Below are 21076 nucleotides of genomic sequence, written 5' to 3'. Positions count from 1 at the left end.
GACCGAAAAAATCGATTTGCAATTTAATCGGACAGAATAATTTCTGATTTTTCCTTAAGGGTCGACGAGTGGTGATGACGGGCTCGTCTTTTTGTGGCTGCCGTAAAAGAGAAGAGTCTACTGTGAAAAGCGCCGAGGGGTTGCAAAATGTTCAACCAGCGACCCAATTAGAGGGGAGCCCCGAAAAGGATTTGAACATGCACGGCTTACAGTTCCGCTCGGTTTTCTAGATGCTGACTGGGCCACCATTCACGTAAGTCTTCTTTTTTTTGAAAAAAATATCTAAGGCGCTGGCCCTTGGCGGCCGATGGCAAAGGGGGAGGGAGTCATGCCTTAGTTGGCTCAATAGTGGCGTCGAGCCTCTCGTCGGGAAGAAATCGTCAAATATAATAACACTCGAGACGCCCGGCGTCGTCTCATTTGCCACCGCCGACACCCACCCACCAACCCCCCCCCCCCCCCCCAACCCTTTGATGATTCCCGTGTTTACTCTATCCAATCTTTTTCTATTATTTTTGGCACATTTTCAAATTTCCCCCCCGGGCTATCATTTATTACCCCGAGCGGTGGGTGTATCAATACTACTACGAAAGGCGCAAACCTCCTTTTTCCATTGACGCCGATGATTCGACTGTGACGTCGCGATGGCCGTCCAGATTTTTCACTCTCGATTTCACTCTCATTTTTCTGAAGGGCGTGGGTGGAATTGGAATAAGAAAAAATGCGGGTCGCCAAAATTGACATGGCGATACAGACGCCCACGCGCGCGCAAGTTTCTTTATTTTTATTACGCAGAAGAAGAAGAAGAGGTGGGGGATCGAGAGATTTTCAATGGCAAAAGGCAAAGTTCCAAAGTTTCGATGCCAGTCACAGCTTTGCTGACTGTATAAATAGCGCAGGGGTAGAAAGAAGGAAAAAACCAGACCATTTCGTATTGACGTACATTTTTTATCTTTTTTAAAAAAAAAAGTTCTTTTGCAATTTCAAAAAAAAGAGCGGGAAATAAATACACTTTTTTTTTTTAAACATGGAAAGTCTCTGGCTGTATACATCAACCGTATGTATACACTAAAGCTTTCTCTATAAAAAGAAAAAGTGTGTCTAGAAGTATAAACGGCGCGATTATATATACGGCTCGAGATGAAGGAAATGTAACATTTCAAATGTGTGTGCCTATAGCGTTTCTACCCGCCCTTTCGAACCTCTTTATACCGTCTTCCGCGTTCGTGTTGAAACCCATTTCTTTATTCTGCACCACTGACCGGTCTACAAATAAGAACAAAAAAAAAATGGATCGATAGATTTGCATAAACAAACAAGGTACACACATCTTTTAGACTAAGGACTCGGTTGGTCATCCATCTCGGGCGTGAGTTCATCCCCTTTTACTTTAAAAAACACACACACACACACGCCAGAACATGTATATCAAGATACTACGAGGCGTCGTCTTGTGTGTGTGTGTGTTTATTACGTGTTTTCACGCGTGCAACACACACACACACTTTCATTCTCCTCCGGGGGGGTTGAAGAAAGAAGAAAAGGTTTTTTTCCGTTGGTCTTCACGGCGCATTCGCCATCGCACACGTTATGCGAAGGTGGGGTGGGGTGGGGAGGTGGGTGGGGTTGGGAGCTCCTAGAGATGCTCCTGTCGCTCCTGATGCTGCACCAGTTGGTGAACGCACCAGCATCACTGACGGTCGTTTCTCAATTCCTTGTTGTTCTTTTCTCACTTTTCACTTTTCTCATTTCGCCATCGGGAAATTTGCTGGGCTGTTTCCAACCTTTGTTGTTTTCACGCTCTTATTCCATCCAGAATCGGCAGCCGGGCAACGTCAGGAAGGAACAATTGACGTACACACACAGACACATTTTTCGCTGTATTAAACATTTCGGGGGGTTTAGACAATTGAAACCAAAAAATCGTTTGGTGGTGTCGTCTGTTTTTTTATTATTTTGTTGAGCTTCCGCTTGATTTCATCCGCCCATCCGAGTGGAAGAGCCGTAACAGCAGCAGCAGCAGCAGCAGTACAACCGCACATCGACGCCAACAACAGGACAAAAGAGACCGAGGTTATACAACGAGCTCCAGGTGAGCGGCGCCAGATGGTCGATATTGTCCCTCGTGTTTGTCTGTTTATTCTAGTTGGCACGGTGAATTTTTTTTTTGTTTTTTTCCAGTTTGTGTCTGTACATGTGTTAGACATCTTTTCTTTTCTTCTCCTGTGTTAGAAGAAGAACCCAGCCAACTCTCCCGTCAGCTCATTTATATAGTTGGGGTGTGTTCCACTTGATAGAAGCGCCCAGGCAAATAAGAAAGAATCGATTTATCTGCCAGGGGGGGTTTTGTAGATAGATAGATGTACAGGGGTGAGCACCTATAGAAAACGCTTGTAGACACAACCACAACAACAACACGGTGTTGTTGTTGAAAAAGAAGACAACACGACCGCGCGAATTTTTATTCCCACTCGATCGCGCGCTCGATTGTATTTGCTGGAGAGGTCCAGTCAGATGGAAATCAAATAAGTTCGTATAGACTATATAGAGACGTCCAGGCAAAAGTCACTTGTATTTATATCATTGGGTAGAATTTCTTGGAATTAATTGAAACGACAAAAAAGAAGTTTGGAAGAGGACCTTGTGTGGTCATCGGAGACATCACGTTCTTCCATCGAATTTTTTGGAGTAGTGAACCATCGATTATAGATGGAGACACACTTTTGACACTGTCTGTTGGGCAATGCATCGATACACATGGGAAATTTGTATGTGCGCAAGGAGGAAGAATTTTTGCCCATTTATCTTGTACGCAATCTGATATAACGGGAATACATAAGAAAAGGGACCAAATAATTCAAACCGGACAATGGGAGTCTAGCGCTCTCCGCACCAGCTGCTGCTACCCTGGCAGTAGCACTTAGCCCAAGCAAACATATAGACTCCCGTGTACATAGACATATCAATAGACATATCAAACTCCTAGCATCTAACCGCGTCTAAATTGAATTTTAAAAAAGATAAGAAAAGGCGCGAAATAAAAGTTTACATTTTTTTTTTAAATAACCACAAAACATTTTAATCGTTTGACAACCGATCAATTGAATGTTAAAGGCTTATTGTACGGCGGGAAATTTAAAAAAATCAAATGAGAAAAAGAATGTCGCATTGCTCGGCTTTGAAGATGTTGGTTGTTTCCTCGTTGACGATCGAGAGAGATAAACACAACAACAACAACATGGGCGGGGGGTGTATCAATTCACTTGTCAATCGACACACACACACACACACTATATAGCTACCACCCCATCCCCCGTTCCTCTTTGTTTCCGGTTATGCAAGACGGGAATATATCGTCGTCTAGCGGATGGGTTTGTTTGCGTGTTAACCCGATCCCGACGCTCACGTCGGAGGGCTTCAATTAGTCGACTGTGAGGAACGGAGGGGAGCAGCACCAGCATCACCTTCCCTTCATTAGGCGAACTTATTCCCCAAAAAAACAAGAGCTAGGGAATAAGAAGAACATCAATGGGGGTGAATAAGAATCAAATGTGTAAAAGATGATGGCAACTTATTTCATGGGGGGCCAATCGAATTTGGCGGGTATTATATTGGGTGGGGAAATAAAAGCCAATAGGTTCATCAACAACACAATCGCGTCTAGAGAGTCGCTCGGCGGCGGCCGTCGGCGCTTATTTGCGGCTAAAGAATGGACACGGCCGGACTGGTAATGAAAATAAATCGACCGCCTCCCAAATAAAGAAGAAGAAACTACGTAACATTTAGAGGGGGGGGGGGGGTCTACTGTTGTTGGACAGGCTCAACAACATCCAGCAGGGACTAGCAACCGAAATCAAGAAAAGATAAGAAACCTGCGCAACTTCAAAAGCACGTAATGACAACGGCGGGGGACTAGAGTCGTCAGTCGCGTAGACAAGCGACGTGCTCGCTGATAAGAAACTCTTCATTGATCTGAATGTGTGTCTTCGTATAGCTCCTACCCAAGTTCACTTTATTCTCCATCTCAGCTAGTCTATAACGTTAAATCTATATTTATTCAGAGAATAGTAGTTCAGCAGCCTATATAAGATACAAATGGGGACTGCAGCTGCAGCTCCTGTGTGTTTCCTTTCCAGTCCGTATGGCGGGCAATTCAATTGGCTCCCGTCTATCCCTCACGACTAGGGGGAACTAGATGATGTGTGTGTGTGCGGGTGACGGCGCTACTAACTAGCTGATCAAAGTTAGTAGCGAAGCGCAGCACGTACTATTCCCTCCTTCTTCTTCTTCCCAAAGTCATTTATCCGCTGGATATACTCATGGGGGGGGGGGGGGGGGGACTTTAAGAAGAGAAAAAAGGGTGGGGTGGATGGGGTGGAAGTGTTGGGAGTGACAACTGACAACGCTTCATCAAGCGCACATAATATTGACAGAATCCACTCACGAAAAAAGAAAGAAGATGAACGTTCGCACCGGGTTCTGTTGGATATTTTTTGTTTTCTTTTTCTATCCCATTTGACTTTACTATAGCAGGTTGAAGGAAGAATAGAGAGACGGTGCTACTTATAGTATAGGAGCTAATAGCCCGAGGGGCATGATATTTCTGTCTCGTCGTGAATTTTTTAGTTTTCCTTTTTTATTTAGTAGGGAATAAAAGAAGATGAGCTGTCCAGGAGGGTATTGTATTCGTAAGTCGACTAGATAATTAGAAAATGGAAGAGGGGAGTATTATTATTTGAAAAGTTATTCATTTGAAAGAGATGCGACTACTTATGGAAGCGCGGGATTTTTGAAAATGATGGATCGGCCGATTTTTAAATTGGAATTTTTATCTTTTTGGCTGTACGCATCAGCAGCAGGTGAACTATGTCGACTCTTTTGAGAGAAATGAACTAGACGACATGTTGAATAGTAACGCACGCCGAACAAATGTTGTCATTTTCTCTCTCCTAGTGAAAATGTAAAAAGATAAAATCTTGGGCTATTTTCGTGAGTTGAGTCGGGCTGCTGGAAAACGCGCTGTGGAATCCGCAGCGCGGCAACCACCCATGTTTTTACGGTTATTATGATGTGCGCGTATCCGTGAAACCCCTTAACGAAAAAAGAAAAACAACATATGCGACGTTCGGTTGTCATCTGCTATCGCCTTTCAGAGTTATATTTTCCCTTTTCAATTTTTCTTCTTTTTTTTGACATTGTCGGGATAAAATGGCCGTTGCCTGTGGTAACCCCTACCAACGTCTACACCTTCCATTGGCTTCGTTTTGCGCCATTCGGCAGCACACATACCGACTTTCGTGTCGTAATAATCTTATACAGCCAGGAAAAATAAACGATGGGGGGTTCGAGACTACTGCTGCTGCTGTTGGCATCGATATAACCTAGCTCTGCCCTAACAGCCTGGGCCGGTCTGTCTAAATAAAAATGTGTATGCCGAGTCACGTTCGTCTCCTCCTCCCCCCCACACACAGTCGTGGAATGGGAGGGGTTGAACTAGAAAAGAAATAAATGTTGTTTGTTGTTGATGGCGACCTATATTTAAACCTTGTCGCATACACATACACAGAAGGCCAGCCTTGACTGCACAATAACGTGTGACTGTGTCAATAGTTGACAACTCCATCAACGGCCCAGGGAGGAACGCGCGGGAGTCCCAACAACAACAACACTTACAGACGAGGGTGGGGTGGGGGGACTAAAGTGGCGGGTCTGAAAAGAAACTGATGATGTAACCAGATTCACGCCTCATAAAATCCCAAAGCGCCTTCGTTGTATTTTTAAAGAAAAAAGTCAATTTTTTAACTTTTTTAAATTTCCCGCGATAAAATTTTTTTCGTTTTTCAATGGCGGCAAAACTGGCAAACTTCAATTTCAATTTACGGCTGTGTTTTTTTTTAAACTTCCGTGTACACGATTTTTCATGTCAGCCCTGTCCCATTTAAGCGGCCCAACCGACCGTGAACAGTCGCTCAACGTCCGCTTCGTGAAAAAAAAACAAAAAAGCGACGCCGAGCGACGCGCACCGCGAGTTACCCCATTGTTTTTTTCCTTCCATATAGAGGCGCTATTCAATATTGCATCCGACATTCTTTTGTTTCCCGATCGAAAAAATATTAAATTCAATAAATGAGAAAAAGAAAAACATTTTTTTTTTCATTTTTCTCACAAAGTCTTCCAGCGGGATGCGGGAGCGCATATTAATAAGCGGATGCCATGACGACGTCGTGTTCCAAATAATAAAACAAAAATAAAATAAAAAGCCAACGGTCTTATAATAAGCTCTGCTCGACTGGATCCGCCATTGCGCGCGAAATCTAAACGATATTGAAAAAAAATGTTTTTGAAGGAAGAAATAGCGACAGAGTCCGTCCTATACATGGTAACACATTCGGTCTTATAAGAAGATGATTGAAAGGAGGAATATATGATTATAGGAGCTAGCGATTAGACGCCTATAGTATATAGAATAGGGGGGGTATTAAAAAAGACAAAACAAACGTGGCTGATTAGCATCCACCAGGGAAAAAGAATGCTGCAAGGCGGAGACACAACTTGGATGCGCATGTAGTAGTAGTCTAGTACACACATCACATATATAAATAGGGGAAAAAAGAGAAAAAAAAGTTTTTCCCAGAGTCTCTCTCTGGGGCTCGGAGAGAGGAAAACTCATCATAACTTTTGGCGCATCAAGTATCGATCCAAACCTCCTCATATGCGCCGGTGTATGTACACACACACAATGCAACGAGACGACGATCTGCTTTTATATATTTTCTAGGCGCTTATATTATAGTATAAAAGACTCGTTCTAAAAATGTACTATATAGTAGAACAAGGGCGCATATGTTTTTTTCTTTTTCCCTCGTTTGTGGCTTATTAGCCGGAATATAAAGACGGACAGAATAAAAGGAGAAAAAAATTGAATGACTGGGCGCGGATAAAAGAAAACAAGAGTTTGTGAAAATTCCCTGTTGGTTAGACTTACTCGACAGTTCAGATAATGTCGGCCGAACGATACAAATGCGCTAAAGGCAAGAATACAAATAAATAGCAAGTTAGATAGATATAAAATAGATACTAATCCAGCAGCAAAATGTATCAAAAGCGTTCCGGATGATCACCACACAACTCCGGGCGGAGCAGCAGCAATACGTGTGTGTATTGTTACGTGTGTTTTTATCTAGACACACACTCACACAACTCACAGACATATATTGTGTGTGTGTGTACCCAGAAAGTTGTGTTCATCTAGCACCATTGGGCGGGTGAAAAAACATGTGCTGTTGTAGTACAGTAGGACACACAGTCCATTACACCGCGTGTGTGTATAGAGACGGACCCAATTTAGCACAATCTTTTCTTCTTTTATGATTATTATAGTCGGAAGAAACTCTACGTCTATACTTTGTTGGATAGACTAATATAGCACACGCCCACACTTTCTGTATTAAAGCAGCGGCTAAAGTGCTCAAGGGGATGAAACCTGCGGCTATTTAAAGTGGATCGACTTTTATAGGATTAAATAGGGAAAATATTCTGTCCACTTAAACCTGCTGGAGACAATAACAGAGTTATAATGTTATTCCTGCAGGTTTATGGTGCACATTTTTGCTTTTTTTAAACTTAACTTTGGTAGAGATTAAATTTTAAAGATGAACCATTTAAAAACTAAAATAATCCGCCAAGTGAATATGTGCGAGGGTGGGTGAAAATCGCTTTTATCGTCGTTGAACGATTTGCATATTTTAAAATGAGTTGCTATCGATTTCTTAGAGGCGACTTTAATAAGAAAAGAAAAGTGTCGTCTGCTTATTTCAGTTGGTTTTACAAGTTACAAGAATGACAACACGAAATTTAAGATTACAAACAGAACGTAATGATAACATTTGAAATTCATCTAATAGACGGTAAAATACCCTTTAAAATGATTCCTTAGTTTATTAGTAATGTATTTTTATGTTTACAATCGATCTGGAAAGCAAACGTGTTTATCATGCAAATACGTGGGGAACCCAACATTTTCCTATTTTCCCTTTGTTTTTCGAGTTTAAAGTAAAAACATTCAAGAATCTAAATTATGTGAAACCAAAATATGTTTGTGGGCAAATCAATCCAGTGCTGTTCCTGCAGGAAATCCCAAAAGTGATTCACAATTGTTGAAATTAGAAAACATGGTATACATGATAACATTTGCATCTTCCCATGCAATTTTATTTTTAAGCTGCTTCGTGCTTAACTCTCAATCATTGTAACTTCAACAGATTTTTCAACAACGCAGTCTTGCTCGTAATTCAAAAATGTTCTGATTTTCTTGGATGAACAGCCCTGGAATGATTTTCCGACTAAACCTGTGCTTCACAATTCAGATGATGATAGAATATGATTATCACATTTAAAAAATGTTTAAACTTTGAACACTGTGAAATCAAAGTGGAGCTAGAAAATGTTAAGACCACCAGGGACCACCGTCTCGTTCATCGTCGTTTTTCCCTTGGAAGTCTGGAACCGAATTTAAATACATTTTCGCTTTCCCGCCGGACTGCATAGCATCTCAATATGTATACAGGCGCGCCATTTACACGGTTATAAAATACGGAATAAATTGGTGTCGTTTCGTAACGAGATTCCCATAACCCCACCCCGTATGTATAAATCGTACAGGATTTCTCCCTTTTTCGTGTCACTTTTAACAACCTCCTTTTTTTGATTTATTTCTTTCTTTCTTTTCAGCTGCAGTCGACATTCGATGAATGCAAAATGAAGGCGTCGTCGCAACTACTACTTCAATCGGCATTTGTCACGGTCCTCGTAGGCCTACTCACCCTCGAGCGTTTCCTCGACGCCGCGGCGCTGACTCAGCCGCCGGCCTTTTCTCCCAACTCGACGTCGTCGTCGTCGTCGTGAGTTGCCTTTTTGATTTTCTTTTTTAAAAAAGAACATTTGAATTAAATCGAGCGAATTATTTCAACATAAAAAAGGACATGGAACGTCGTTTGGCCTAGGGCCGTCATCTTGGGATCGACGACCGTCATGTGGATCGATCTGGAAGGATCGCAGCAGACGACCAACGCCATCGTGACGGTCCGTCTGGCCGACTCGCGACGCACTTACGAGCAAAAGACCCTGACGCTTCATCACGGCGAGGCAATCAGTCCCGTTGAGCTGACCATCCCGATGAGTTACGACGGCCAGCTGACGGTCCGCCTCGGCTGCGGAAGCCCCGCTAATGCCAGCAGCAGCGGAAATGGAAGCAACGTCGTCGGCGTCGGCGTCGGTGGTGGTGGCTGCCAAAGTGAAGAGTTCCCCGTTCATCCATTAGAGGCGATCCAATCTCTCAGTTTGCGTCTGGAGCGCACCGTTTATCATCCGGATGATGTTGGTAATTTATAGTTTCTCAACAACTTTCTATTTTTATTTTCTTTTTGTTAAATATCTCCCCCCCCCCCGCCATTTTGGAGATTGTTTTTCCTTTGTAGAAAGAGAAAAAAACCGCAACTTTTCTTGTAAGATGATCCATTTGATGGATCTATTCCGGGCCGTCCCAAGAATAACAAAACGCGGGTTTGATCATTTTGGGAATTTGTTTTTTGTTATTGTCTATAGTGTCGATCTGGTTGGCTTGTTTGGACCAGCACGGCCAAATTATCGCTGGGGCCGACCCGGAGCGTGGGCCGTCCAGGACGGAACAAGCTGCCGCCATGCATGACGTGGCCTCGTCTGTCCAGGTGGCTGCTCACGATCCCAACAATGTCATCGTCCACTATTGGAGCGTTTCACTTGTCGGGTCCGGTCTCAAGAATTTGCTCTTCCAGCTGAGCGATCTGCCGCAGCAGACGGGAATGTGGACGATCCGGGCCACGGCCGGAGGTTTGACGGCCGCCCAGAGTTTCCGCTTGATCCGGCGACAGCATCAAAGCCGCCAGCAGCAGACGGACAGGAATGCGACCGAGCCGGAAGAAAAGCCCATCGATCCCTCACCAATGGTCGAGTCCCATTTCGTCGAGCTGGATTTCAGCCCGAGGACGGCGTCGGTAATCCAGCAAGGATCGCCATTCGCCGGAGAAGTAAAAATATATTTCCAACATCGCTTCCGGCGGAATTGTGTGTTTGATTGATTTATGTCATTTGATCGTTGCAGTTGATTGCTGGGACGTCGGAGCGGGGCATCACGGTCGGATTGGACGTGCTGGACCAGCACGGAGCATCGCTCCACCACCAAACGATCCACTTCAACCGGACGACGTCGACGATGATCTTCACCGTTCCGGCCCTTTCAAACCTGACGAGCAACGCAACTTTACAAGTAAGGGGATGTTTCTTTGACGGAATATGTAAGCATCCATCAGCCCGGCAGCTTATTATTGATGCCTTTTAACAAAAAAAAAAAAAGCCTGTGCGGATTAAATGCCCTCCAGCATCAAGCAGCAGCAGACTTGAATCATTGATAACGAGAAAAGCCCGTCGGCGGTGGCGGCCGGAACTACGAGGATTATGCGTTCATACATTCATGGAATGGAAAATATAGGCATCAGCTAGATAAACCGGAAGGGGGAAAAAAGCTAAAAAAAACTTTGAAATTGAATTCCGTCGAATTCCATTTCAGTTCGATCCGCTGGCGGTCGACATCTTTTTATTTCTAAAAACAGTTGGGTAGTTTTTGATCTCATCCAGACGTGAGGCTGGACGTCATCTCAAGGATTAAAAAAGGGAGCTAGCGTATTGCCTGTCCAGCTGTCAAATTCCGTGCTGGACAATTCAAATGTAACGAGAGTCGACGGAGGGTAGTACGTAATAAGAAACTTGTTCTTGCGTATCCCATAGTCTCAGACGTGATGATGACAAAGGCCGAAAGGATTTTCCCAAATCATTCCGGCATCCAACCGGAAAACGTTGAACTGTGGGCTAGGGGGTTAACTTTCATCTCTCTCAGTGTATACACTGAGCAAACAGAAGTCGCTCAAGCGAGCTGGGCCGGCAGTGCATGCATACCAGCGCAAATGGGCCTAAGCTGCTTTGAGTTTTCTATCTCTCTATAAGACTTTCCTTGCTGGTAGGATGGAAAAGCGGATGCCTTCCATCGGAACTCCTTTTGTTTCAACGTCGACAACTTCCTTCCCCCTCGACGGACTTTTTAGTGTCATTAGCATGTGAGGAGGAGGAGTGTGTGTGTAGGAAATAAAGATGGCGGTTGGGGGAGAGCGGAAAGGATTGTTTTCTCGGTGTCTAACGATCGAATCCTTTTTGCCGGTGGGCGACATGTATGTATATGTGTATATCCATCGTCCTGATGGGAATTCCGCCCGTCCCCTATATAGTATACATGCAGAACCGGAACAACTGTGTGTGTGTGACTTTGCTGTCAAAGAGAGAAAAGAAAGAAAAGGATAACCAACACACACACAAAGAGTGAAAAAAGAAAGATAGAGACGACACAGTAAGACTACAGTAATGCCGAATCATCCCCCCCGGAGAGTATATGGACGTCTGCTTTTTGCTCGAGTTCGACAGCAGTCTCAGGGACCGCACGTAGTGAATATATATGTACATGTCTAGGAGACCCCGCGGTATCCAGCACCAACGAAAAGCCGCCGCAGCCGCACTTTATTATTCCTTTTTTTTCGTTAGACTCCGTCACGAAGCGCGTAATAGGGAATTATAACTTTTGCCGATCCTATTTCTTATTAGATTCGTTTCGTGCCCTTGTTCATTTTCCATCCTGTCCTCCCTGGAGTTTTATTCGGGATTCTATAATATCTTTTGTACACGTGAAACGTATAGAGTAGGGTATATATATATATATAGAGAGAGATGGGGATGGATAGATAGAAACAAATGAGCTTATACACATTCGGCTGCGTAGAGAGAAAGCCATTCCCGCAGCAGCAGTTCCGCCCCTTTTTTTCTCCCCCATCTAGACAACAACTTGACAGAATGAGATAGAAGCTATATAGAGCTGCTACACGAATATAAGCGGATCTCTCAACTTAACTTTTTTTTTTCGTTCGGGTTCTCAGATTTTCCTACTTTTTTTATTTTTTAAATAAAAAGGGAAAATTAAAACTAGGAGGAAATCCATATGCTCTGATGTTGGTGGTCTTTTTCTTCCGGTGTTTTCTGGCGCAACAATCTCCCGCCCGGAAACCAGTCGAAACTCTTTTTCCCAGCTGCCCGTGGAGCAGCCAAACTGGATTGATTTATACCAATCTAAATCTCAAAAAGTACTATATGGGATATTCTGGGTCGCTGGTTGACAAGGAGAAATTACTGGCACAACTTTGAGACAAAGATGAACGAGCTGTACGTGTCCCGCGGTACTTACTAGACCAATTTTATACTCCCCCCGCCCTATATACCTGAATCTTTTTTATTTTTGCGTAACTCTACATCCATTGAAATGGATGGCTGATCGTAAATATTGTGCGAGACATTTGGGTCGGTGGCAATCGCGTTGGAACAAAAAAACCAAATTTTTAATTGGATGCAGTCGTGCAGAGTTTCACGACGACGACGACGGATGGCACATATTTCTCAATCTTAAGGCTATTTGAATTACACCGTTTCGGGTTTCCAGCTCGCTGGATATATGTTACTATATGTTTTAATATATTATAGACAGAAATACGACCGCATATTAGATTCCTGCCAGGGGGGGTTATATTTTCTACTTTGCTTGTTCAAGTATTTTGGTCTTGTCTAACGTCTGTGGAGGAGGACAGGATTGCGGGAATGTCATCCGCACAGTACTTCAAAGAAACTCGGAAAGCCCCACTCCAAAGTTGAAACGAGACTCGCATTTCGACCAGAGCTCATAAGGGCGGGAAATAAATACAAAAAGTAAATGACGTAAGAATAAAAATAAAAAGCGGATTGCATCCATCCATCCGATAATATGAAGATGAGAAATATATTTATCCATTGACAAGTGCATCAAAGATATACGTAATAATCCCTACCGACCATTTCCTTTTGGGTGCTGCCCAGCTGTGCTTATAGACGTGTATCCAAGTTGTACATCTCTCACCAACTCTGTCCGCCAGGATTTGGATGGACGTCTGTATTGATAGAGGCCCAGTCTCAGCTTGTGTCGGGGGGGAAAAAAAGCAATCACAGCGGTTAGATAAGCCGGTTAGATAGAGAATTCCATTCGAGCCCAGCACATTGTATTTCTGTATAGAAAAAAAAGATGGGCCGGTCATCCAGAAATGTCCAGCCGAAGAAAGAGAAAAAGGAGCCGACACAACACAAACACAGTCCGGTACAGCGGAGAGAAGCGCCTCTGATAAGAAGATTACATCGTGTTGTTCACGTCTTTTCTGACCGGATTTCTTTTTCTTTTTATTGCCGGATCGCTGATTCAACAAGTATTGATAGATATATAATAAAAGGACTGGGAATGTATTGGCCGTCCAATATAGGGGGGAAGGGGGGAAAAAATGCTGGGCAAACCCTGAAAGGCCAATAACACTGTCATCACCGCGAGTGAACAAACGACGTGATCGCAATATTATATAGAGATCCTCCTATTTTCCTTTTTATTTCTTTTTAAAAATACAAATCAATGTGTGTGTCATCTCTGCAGGGCACTCTGAAATCGATCGAGGGACAACCGCTGGATAGACAATTCGTCTTGGCATCCCATTCGTTGGGTGTCAGCAGTTGGCCGGAATCGGGCGACAGCGGCGGCAACTGTAATGTCCAGCTGTTCAGCCAAAATGGCAAATATCGATTCATGGTCAGTTTTGATATTCCTTATTCCATTTTTTGACAAGAGTTATATAAAAGAAATATAAAATCCTTTTTGGGGGTTGGAACTGGATAACTCTCGACAGGAAGGAGAAACGCTGCACTTGAGCATCTATTCCGGATGCAAGTTGGTGGGAAATCGCATCAACTACGCCGTCATCTCGCGATCCTCGGGCCATGTCATCTCTTGGGGCCAAGAGTACTTGGTAGCGATGACTGCGGGATCGATCGTTCAAACTGGAAACCAGAGCGACGACGGCGACGAGTCCAAATGGGCGGCGGAATTGAACCTGAGGTAATCAAATACATAAAGAATGTCTCCAAAATCCTTCCGAAGGTTTAAATTTTTTGGCGGGATTTTTTGAAATTCAGCATTCCAGTGATTTATGAGATGATCCCGCGTGCCATCGTCACCGTCTTTTTCTCGCACGACGACGGCCAGCATTTGGCGTCCAGCTCGCTGGACGTTGAAGTGTACAACAACGTTGAAACCAAGGTTCTTTTTTCGACAAGAAGATTCAATTAAGTTAATTCATTCATGAAGGACATTCTGTTTGGGGCTAACAGGTGACAGTTGTGGGAGTGAAAGGCAATAAAGTTCGAGTGAACATGACGCTCAAACTAGGATCCTACCATTGTCTTTTCGGTTCGTGGGCTGATAAGGAAATGGCCAACTCGGCCGAGGTCCAAAGTCCAAACTTGCTGGGCCCATCCATTGAAACGGACAGATTCCTGCGACTCTTGCCAAAGTTCCAAGCGCCGCCAACTCCGTGGCAACTTTTCGGCCAGTCCAGCGAACTTTGGTTTGTCCAGTGCTTTGATCCGAGGTAAGGAATTTGAAATTTTTGGGTTGAAATTTAATCCCGAGTGATGTAATTGTACAAATGTTCAACTTCAAAATAAAGCGAATCGACGACTAAAGAGATGGACTTGGTGGTGGCCAGCGGATCCGATCCGCAGTTGACGCTCCTGACGGTCGATCGGAACGGAAGAGTCCGCCAATCGAGTCCCGTCACCATCCCGATCAAACCCGTCGACTGGACCATCGATTTCCAGTTGCCCGAGAGCATCCGTGTTGGCGAAGAGCTGGTCGTCGATGTGACACTCACCAATCGTTTCCAAAACTGTTCTCAAGTAAAAAAATCCGAAATTAAATTTTTTGGCACAATTACAATTCTCTCTAAAATAAAAAATATTTGAATTCCCAAATTCAGACTCAGTTGCAAATGGCGCTGACGGGCGGGGCCGGCTTCGTAGCCAACGGCAAAAAGTATCTGCAGCAGCCGGCCTGTCTGGCGCCCAAATCGAGGGCCGTCTACCGTGTCGGCATTCTCGTCAACGAGCTCAGTCCGCTCGTCACGCTCACGGTCCAACTCAAAGGCTCCAGTTCGGGGGCCTGTTGCGCTCCCAGCCAAGTCATTAACCTGGACGTCCATCTCGAGCAAATGGAGACGTTGCCCGTCTCCAAATCTGTCCGCGTTTCCAGCACCGAATTCCAGCACTCTCAATCTGATAGTTACCTCTTTTGCTTGGAAGGTATCTACGCCGTTTTTCTTATTTTTAAAGGTCACATTTATTTGAGTTTAATTCAATTTTAATTGAATTATAGAAAATGTCTTTGTGTCGAACGCTTCGTCCTTCAAGTACGAAGTCTTGCCGCTGGGAAGTCACGTCAAAACAATCGTGTTCCAGGCTTCGGCGCCGGCCGATTTGAGAGTCGTCCTGGGCAGTTCAGACAAATTTGATGATGACGAAGCCATTTCTTACCACCTGGTCATGGGCGGCGAGGATAACATGTACTCTTGGATATCCAAACAAATGAATGGTAGGATTTTTTAAAATATTGAAACATGAACTAAAGTGTTAATGTATTGTTTAATTGACTGGACAGGTTTATCGGAGATTAAAACTAAAATAGCGACGCCGAAAATATTGCGTCAGGATCGGCTGCAGACGTTCTGGATCAGCTGGGATCAAATCAAATTAGGTGAGCTGGACTCGGTTATTTGTTTGCCTAGACTTGGGATGTAACGTAACATTTCAATTCATTAGGGAGGAAGAAGAGGAACAAGCCATCCATCCCACTTGCGGATCAAAATCGCTGGCTCTTGTCGTTTGGCAAAGGATCGCATATTGGGGTTCGCCCGCTCGCGTCAATCCCACTAGAAGCCGGCGACACTCCGTTCCGCTACATTGGATTTTCAACCAGCTGGGGATTCCGAGGATTTTTCAGAGTGTGGGGTGCCGATGGAGCCATCGATCAGACGACCAGGACTCTGAGCGTCCCCAAACCGGTTCTTGGCCGTGTGAGCGAAGAGCAAGGCGAAATCACCGTCAAAGGTTCATCAAGTTTAATGAAATTAAATTTGAGATTGTTTTTGTTTTCTAATAATTTACTTTTATCAATTCACAAGGTGGAATAGCGTCAAGTCTAGACGATATGTGGAGCCCCACTGGCACCACCGATCCGTCGACCCTTGTCACCGTGCTGGAACGCTTCCATCACAATCAGTACGCCAAAAAACCCGCTGGCAAGGAGGACACCAGCTGGAACGGAATTCTACAGAACATTTTGAGCTTCAGGTCAGCCGACGGATCCTTCCACGATGCCGACGGGCCCTCTGATCTCAGGTATTCCGGTTATTTATCTGCCGGGAAACAGAAATGATGAAACAATTTCCGCAATTTCTTCTAGACTAACGGCGCTGACAGTTCACGCCCTGTCTTCCATCACCCTACAGAGATATTCCGATCCTGATTTGCTCAAGTCCGCCTTGACTTGGATGCACGGGCAGCAGAACGATGACGGAAGTTTCGCCGACGGACCCAACGTCACCCAAAGTCAAAGGATCGAAACCACCGCGTTCATTCTAACGTGTCTGTCAGACGTCCAGCACGACGACATCGTACGTGATTTATATTAGTTCATTTTTATTCATTTGATTTATAGATGAAAAGTTATTGATTCATTTTTATTCCGTCCAGGTGTTGTTCCAAGTGAGTTCGGCCGCCCAGCGTTTCTTGGAACGTGAATTGGCGGCTAGTCGTGAAATGAAGACGATCGTTCCAATTGCGACGGCCGTCCTGGTGTCGCATTCTTCCGCCTGGCCGGAAACGTTGGCCAAACTAGATAGCGTCTACGATGAACTTATCGATTGCTACTTGAACGATCGCAAACGTAAAGATAACAAACTCAGCTACAACAACTAAATTAAATAGCTGATTACTTAATTATATTTTGAACGCAGAATGTTTAAACGAGATGGCGTACGCCCTAACAGCTTATTCTCATCAGAACAAGCCCGGCAAAGTTTTGGAAATGGTCAGGATTTTAGTTTCGGCACCGTGGCATATTCTTCATCCTTTAGTAACAAATTAAGAAAATCAATTATGAAATAGAATTTAAAACAAAATGTAATGTTTTTGGGCTCACTAGGACAAATTGAGAATGATGAAAGCTTGGAGCAAATACGGCCAGGTGCTCAACGATCCAGTGCGTAATCTCAACATGCGACTATCATTCCAGAACGGCGAAGTCACTTTGATCCAATCCCATCATCTGTCTAACGTGAGTTGGCTTATAATTATTTTCTTAATTTGTTTCACATATTTATTTATTTTTGTTTCACGCTTTAGGAGTCCGCGTTAGGCAACGCTTCCACGCCTCCACAGATGGATTACGACGATGAAAATGTCATAGCCGTAACCAGTGACAACGAAACACGTTCAGAGTCCCAGGAGGAGCAGCAAAACGTGCGGATGCACACTCCGGCACTTACGTACGACATTCCAAGTCTCCCGCAGAACGTTGAAGTAACCCTATCCGGAACTGGATGCGCTATTATTCAGGTTAAACCCTTTTTATTAACGGATTATTACTTTGCGCCATAAGAGTTAACTCATTTTTTTTTAATTTGATAATAGACTAAAGTGTACTGGAAAACAGTGGAACCACCTATTGTTGATGGATCGTTACTCTCCCTGTACACCTCAGTCGAAAGTGCCGGACTGGATGAAAATGAAGAGCCGCCAATGGCGCTGAACGCAACAATTTGTGTCCAGTAAGTTTTTCTACCAGTGGTGTTTCAAAGAAATATTTAATTATCATTTTGTATTTGTGTAGTTGGAACGGAACCAGTTCAACTGATTTGAAGATTCGCATAGAAATGTTTTCCTCGTACGTGGTGTCGTCGTTGGATGCCGAAGATAATTCAAGCGAGATTGGTTTACAAAAATTACCAAACGGTGAAATCGTCGTGGAAATTGCCCAGGTAGATAGAATACGTTAAAAACTTCTTACAATGTTTCTTCATTCTTCAATAAAAATGATTGTGACAGGTCAACCCGAATTGTGGTCGATGCTTTCGATTAAGAGCGGGACGGACGGGATTGGTGAGAAATATCCAACCTGGAAGGATTGATCTGTGGGAAAAGAATCGCCCACAATTTCATCATCATTGGCTTTTACATGGCCCAGACAATTCGACGTTGTGGGCTGGTACAAGATCTTCAATCGACCACTCAAACAAATGGCTTGCAGCGAAGCCGCAAACTTGCAGCAGCTAAAGGAATAATATCAAATCGAAGGATTGAATCATTTTAAGGATTTCCTATTTCCGCTTTTCCCGTTACTTTTTCTTGTTTCATATTGGAATTCTTGAACGAAAAAACAAAACAAATTTTGAATCATGTTTTGACGAAATATTCCTAAAGCGAAGCAAATCGATACATTTTCTTTGTTGTTATACGAAATATCCTAACTGTGGAATGTTCCCTACTCCCCAGATGACAATACATAGACGCACGAGACTCAAGAATTTGATTGCAACAAGAATTGGTGTTTCTTATTCAATACTTGCGATGCCGATCAGCTAAAAAGTAACGTTCTCTTGTTGCCTAAGGTGCATGGTACCCTCTAGAACCGACCCACAAAGTTTTTAATGAAAAAACATGTGTTTTGGATGAAAAAGAAAGTTAAGAACAAACCATTCGTGTATATATTTTGTTGAATAACCTATTTCATAGTCTTTATCATGAGTCTACCCTTTAAGGTTCCTTTACGAGTTCATGAAAAATTGTGCAATGGAGCAGTTACACATCGTCTGGAAATCTCATTTGTGTCCAATAAGGGCCAATCAGCGTACAGCCCCTTTAAAACAATGTACGCTGATTGGCCGATTTGGACACAAATGCGATTTCCACACCTGGCAACGCAGGATGTGTAAATGCTCCATTCGAACAAATTGAAATCGGGTGCTAACTTAATTCGTGTTTTCAGGGTTGATAAATTGGCCGCAAGGTGGTTTCATTGAGACATGATGATGAGTATCAATTGATTGCAGAGCAGCTGCTACAGGCAGTCAGGCATGGCTACAGGATGTTGTTGCTGTACAAAGATGTGTGAAACGACAACACTATTTCATGGTGAAACGAGGCGAAATGAGCGAAACAAATTGTTGCTAATTTATACTTATTCCTGTGATTTCAAATACCAAATTTAACTTTGGATCTGTAGGTTTATCTTTACCTAGTTTTCTTATTTTTATACTGTACCAACTTATTTCTTCAAATTCTAGATGCATACTGTCAGTCATTCCAACAAGTTGACTTAGTGCTCAGCAGTCAATTTCCATCCATTAGATCCTCATGCTGTCAAAAGACTTAAACTCATGTTTGAAGAGCACATATAGTGGAATATAAATGTGCCGAGATAAGGTATTTCCCCATTACTTCTGTATCAATCACCAGACCATTACAATTCAGATTTTCATATAACATAGGTATTCTTGCTTATGAACCTTAGGATCTTTTCTGAATCTCGCAATTTTGGTGTGTACCCTGCAACAGCGTGTTGGTTGTTATGGCTGTTTTTACTTTGGTTTAGAAGGCAACCCAGCTAAGTGATAGGTAGAGTTTTATTTTTTATTGGTAAATTTGTGTAAATTTGTTAATAACATAGAGAATGTCCTGGTCCCATTTCCACTTAGAGTTTCAGTGACATGAAGAGTGTGAAGTGAACCACCTATCACCACGCTACTGCAATACTTCATGACACTTTCTTTAGCATCAGGAAATTTATCTCAACATATGGAGTAATGCTGTTGGTTGCTGTGAATTCCATTTTATATGGTTTTGTCATCATGAACTTATCATTGTGCTTCTTAGAAAAGGTAAAAATTGATATGCTTTATTCATTTTAATATTGTCATTAATGTAAAACTTTTTTTTTACAGAGCACGCAGTTTCTTTGTGGAATCGTGTGTTCCTGGCACAGATATTCTTGTGCCAACGCTGGCTTTTGTCCATGACCAACGTTCTGCTCCATCCTTATCTTCCCGACGTAAGCTCATCCAGCTTCTGCTTCATCGCTTCGTACACAAAATACAACTTGTCTTACTTCAATGACAAGTTGGAACATTTCAGTGGTCGCGTCCGTGCCGCTGTTACACAACTGCAGTCACTCACCATGGGGTTATGCCCAGGTACCCGACAATTTACTTATTTTCGTAGATTATCTATTCTAATAGTATACTTACTTGTGTCTGTAATAATTTCGAAATCAGGCCCTACTTGCGCGCAAACGTATTGTTACTTAGACTTTTTTTTTCTAACGCTAGATGGCTTTTCGATAATTGTCAGCTGTCAAAACAGTCAGTTTCAGTTACTTTAAAATCTCTTTAAACATTTATCGGAAGCTGTTGTGTGGAAATTTGTTTGTGAAAACTGACGATAGCTATTCCCCAACAAAGCTCACTTGTTAGATTTTTAATAATGTGTTTTTTTTCTACTTCCGGTTTTCTGATTTCAGTCAGTAGTTCAGTAAATATTTATTCGAAGCACAAAAGAACCACAAATTCGCGATCCTCGTCAAATTTGTGGTAAAGTTCATGTATTTTTTTGTACGTTTTCGTATTTCCGGTTTTGAAAATTTTCCTGAAATATAGTTCAGGAAAATTCTGGATTTTGGCCAAATTTTGGAATTCGTTTAAATCACACGCAATCGTCTCCAAATTTCATGGAGATAACGAATATGTGGTTTCATTTGACGACAGCTCCGTGGTTGAGGCGCTGTATTACTTCCGGTTTACTTCCGGAAATTTTTTCAGAAAAGTAGCAAGTGAGCTTTGTTCTGTGTGCAGTTCTCAATATTGCAAGCTTGATTTTAAGTTAAAAAAATTGCATCTTTAAATCTTTGAGCTAAAAACCTGACTGTTTCTATCTGTCTTATGTAATTTTTATTGGCATTTCACTTAATAACGATTGTTTTGTCTTTATTCAGGTAATGCAGAGGAGACGTCGAGAAGATGGACACTAAAGCATTACCGTTATCTCC

The 21076-nt window shown here is 43.0% G+C and overlaps 2 protein-coding genes and 1 long non-coding RNA gene across 10 annotated transcripts in view; all 3 read left to right on the top strand.

The window, feature by feature from the left end:
* Nucleotides 1-21076, top strand: part of LOC124349426 (glucose dehydrogenase [FAD, quinone]-like) — a 211430-nt gene that overhangs the window by 47380 nt on the left and 142974 nt on the right. The gene's annotated exons all lie outside the window — the stretch shown is intronic.
* LOC124349379 (C3 and PZP-like alpha-2-macroglobulin domain-containing protein 8) lies at nt 53-18566 on the top strand. Of its 4 annotated transcripts, none has more exons than XM_046799927.1 (23): nt 53-253; nt 8731-8900; nt 8979-9379; nt 9604-10064; nt 10139-10303; nt 13580-13732; nt 13830-14038; nt 14116-14239; nt 14311-14570; nt 14649-14877; nt 14958-15279; nt 15353-15568; nt 15635-15730; nt 15796-16083; nt 16158-16374; nt 16439-16649; nt 16729-16921; nt 16992-17110; nt 17180-17311; nt 17380-17592; nt 17668-17804; nt 17867-18014; nt 18082-18566. In XM_046799927.1, exons 2-23 carry the CDS (start codon nt 8758-8760, stop codon nt 18307-18309), a joined length of 4665 nt encoding a protein of 1554 aa, XP_046655883.1. In that variant the 5' UTR covers nt 53-253; nt 8731-8757; the 3' UTR covers nt 18310-18566. The 4 variants fall into 4 exon arrangements, with proteins under 4 accessions (XP_046655883.1, XP_046655885.1, XP_046655882.1 ...); XM_046799929.1 differs by lacking the exon at nt 53-253 and adding an exon at nt 1638-2092 and having other exon boundaries at nt 8731-8897; XM_046799926.1 differs by lacking the exon at nt 53-253 and adding an exon at nt 1638-2092.
* LOC124350483 lies at nt 19425-20327 on the top strand. Of its 4 annotated transcripts, XR_006921011.1 has the most exons (4): nt 19425-19458; nt 19547-19650; nt 19808-19913; nt 19977-20327. It is a non-coding gene; the product is annotated as an uncharacterized LOC124350483 (long non-coding RNA). The 4 variants fall into 4 exon arrangements; XR_006921010.1 differs by lacking the exon at nt 19808-19913; XR_006921012.1 differs by lacking the exon at nt 19808-19913 and having other exon boundaries at nt 19547-19671.

The sequence above is a fragment of the Daphnia pulicaria genome, chromosome 7 (assembly GCF_021234035.1).
Source record: "Daphnia pulicaria isolate SC F1-1A chromosome 7, SC_F0-13Bv2, whole genome shotgun sequence".
In the NCBI taxonomy this organism is placed as follows: Eukaryota; Metazoa; Arthropoda; class Branchiopoda; order Diplostraca; family Daphniidae; genus Daphnia; species Daphnia pulicaria.
This window is presented reverse-complemented; position numbering and strand designations above follow the sequence as displayed.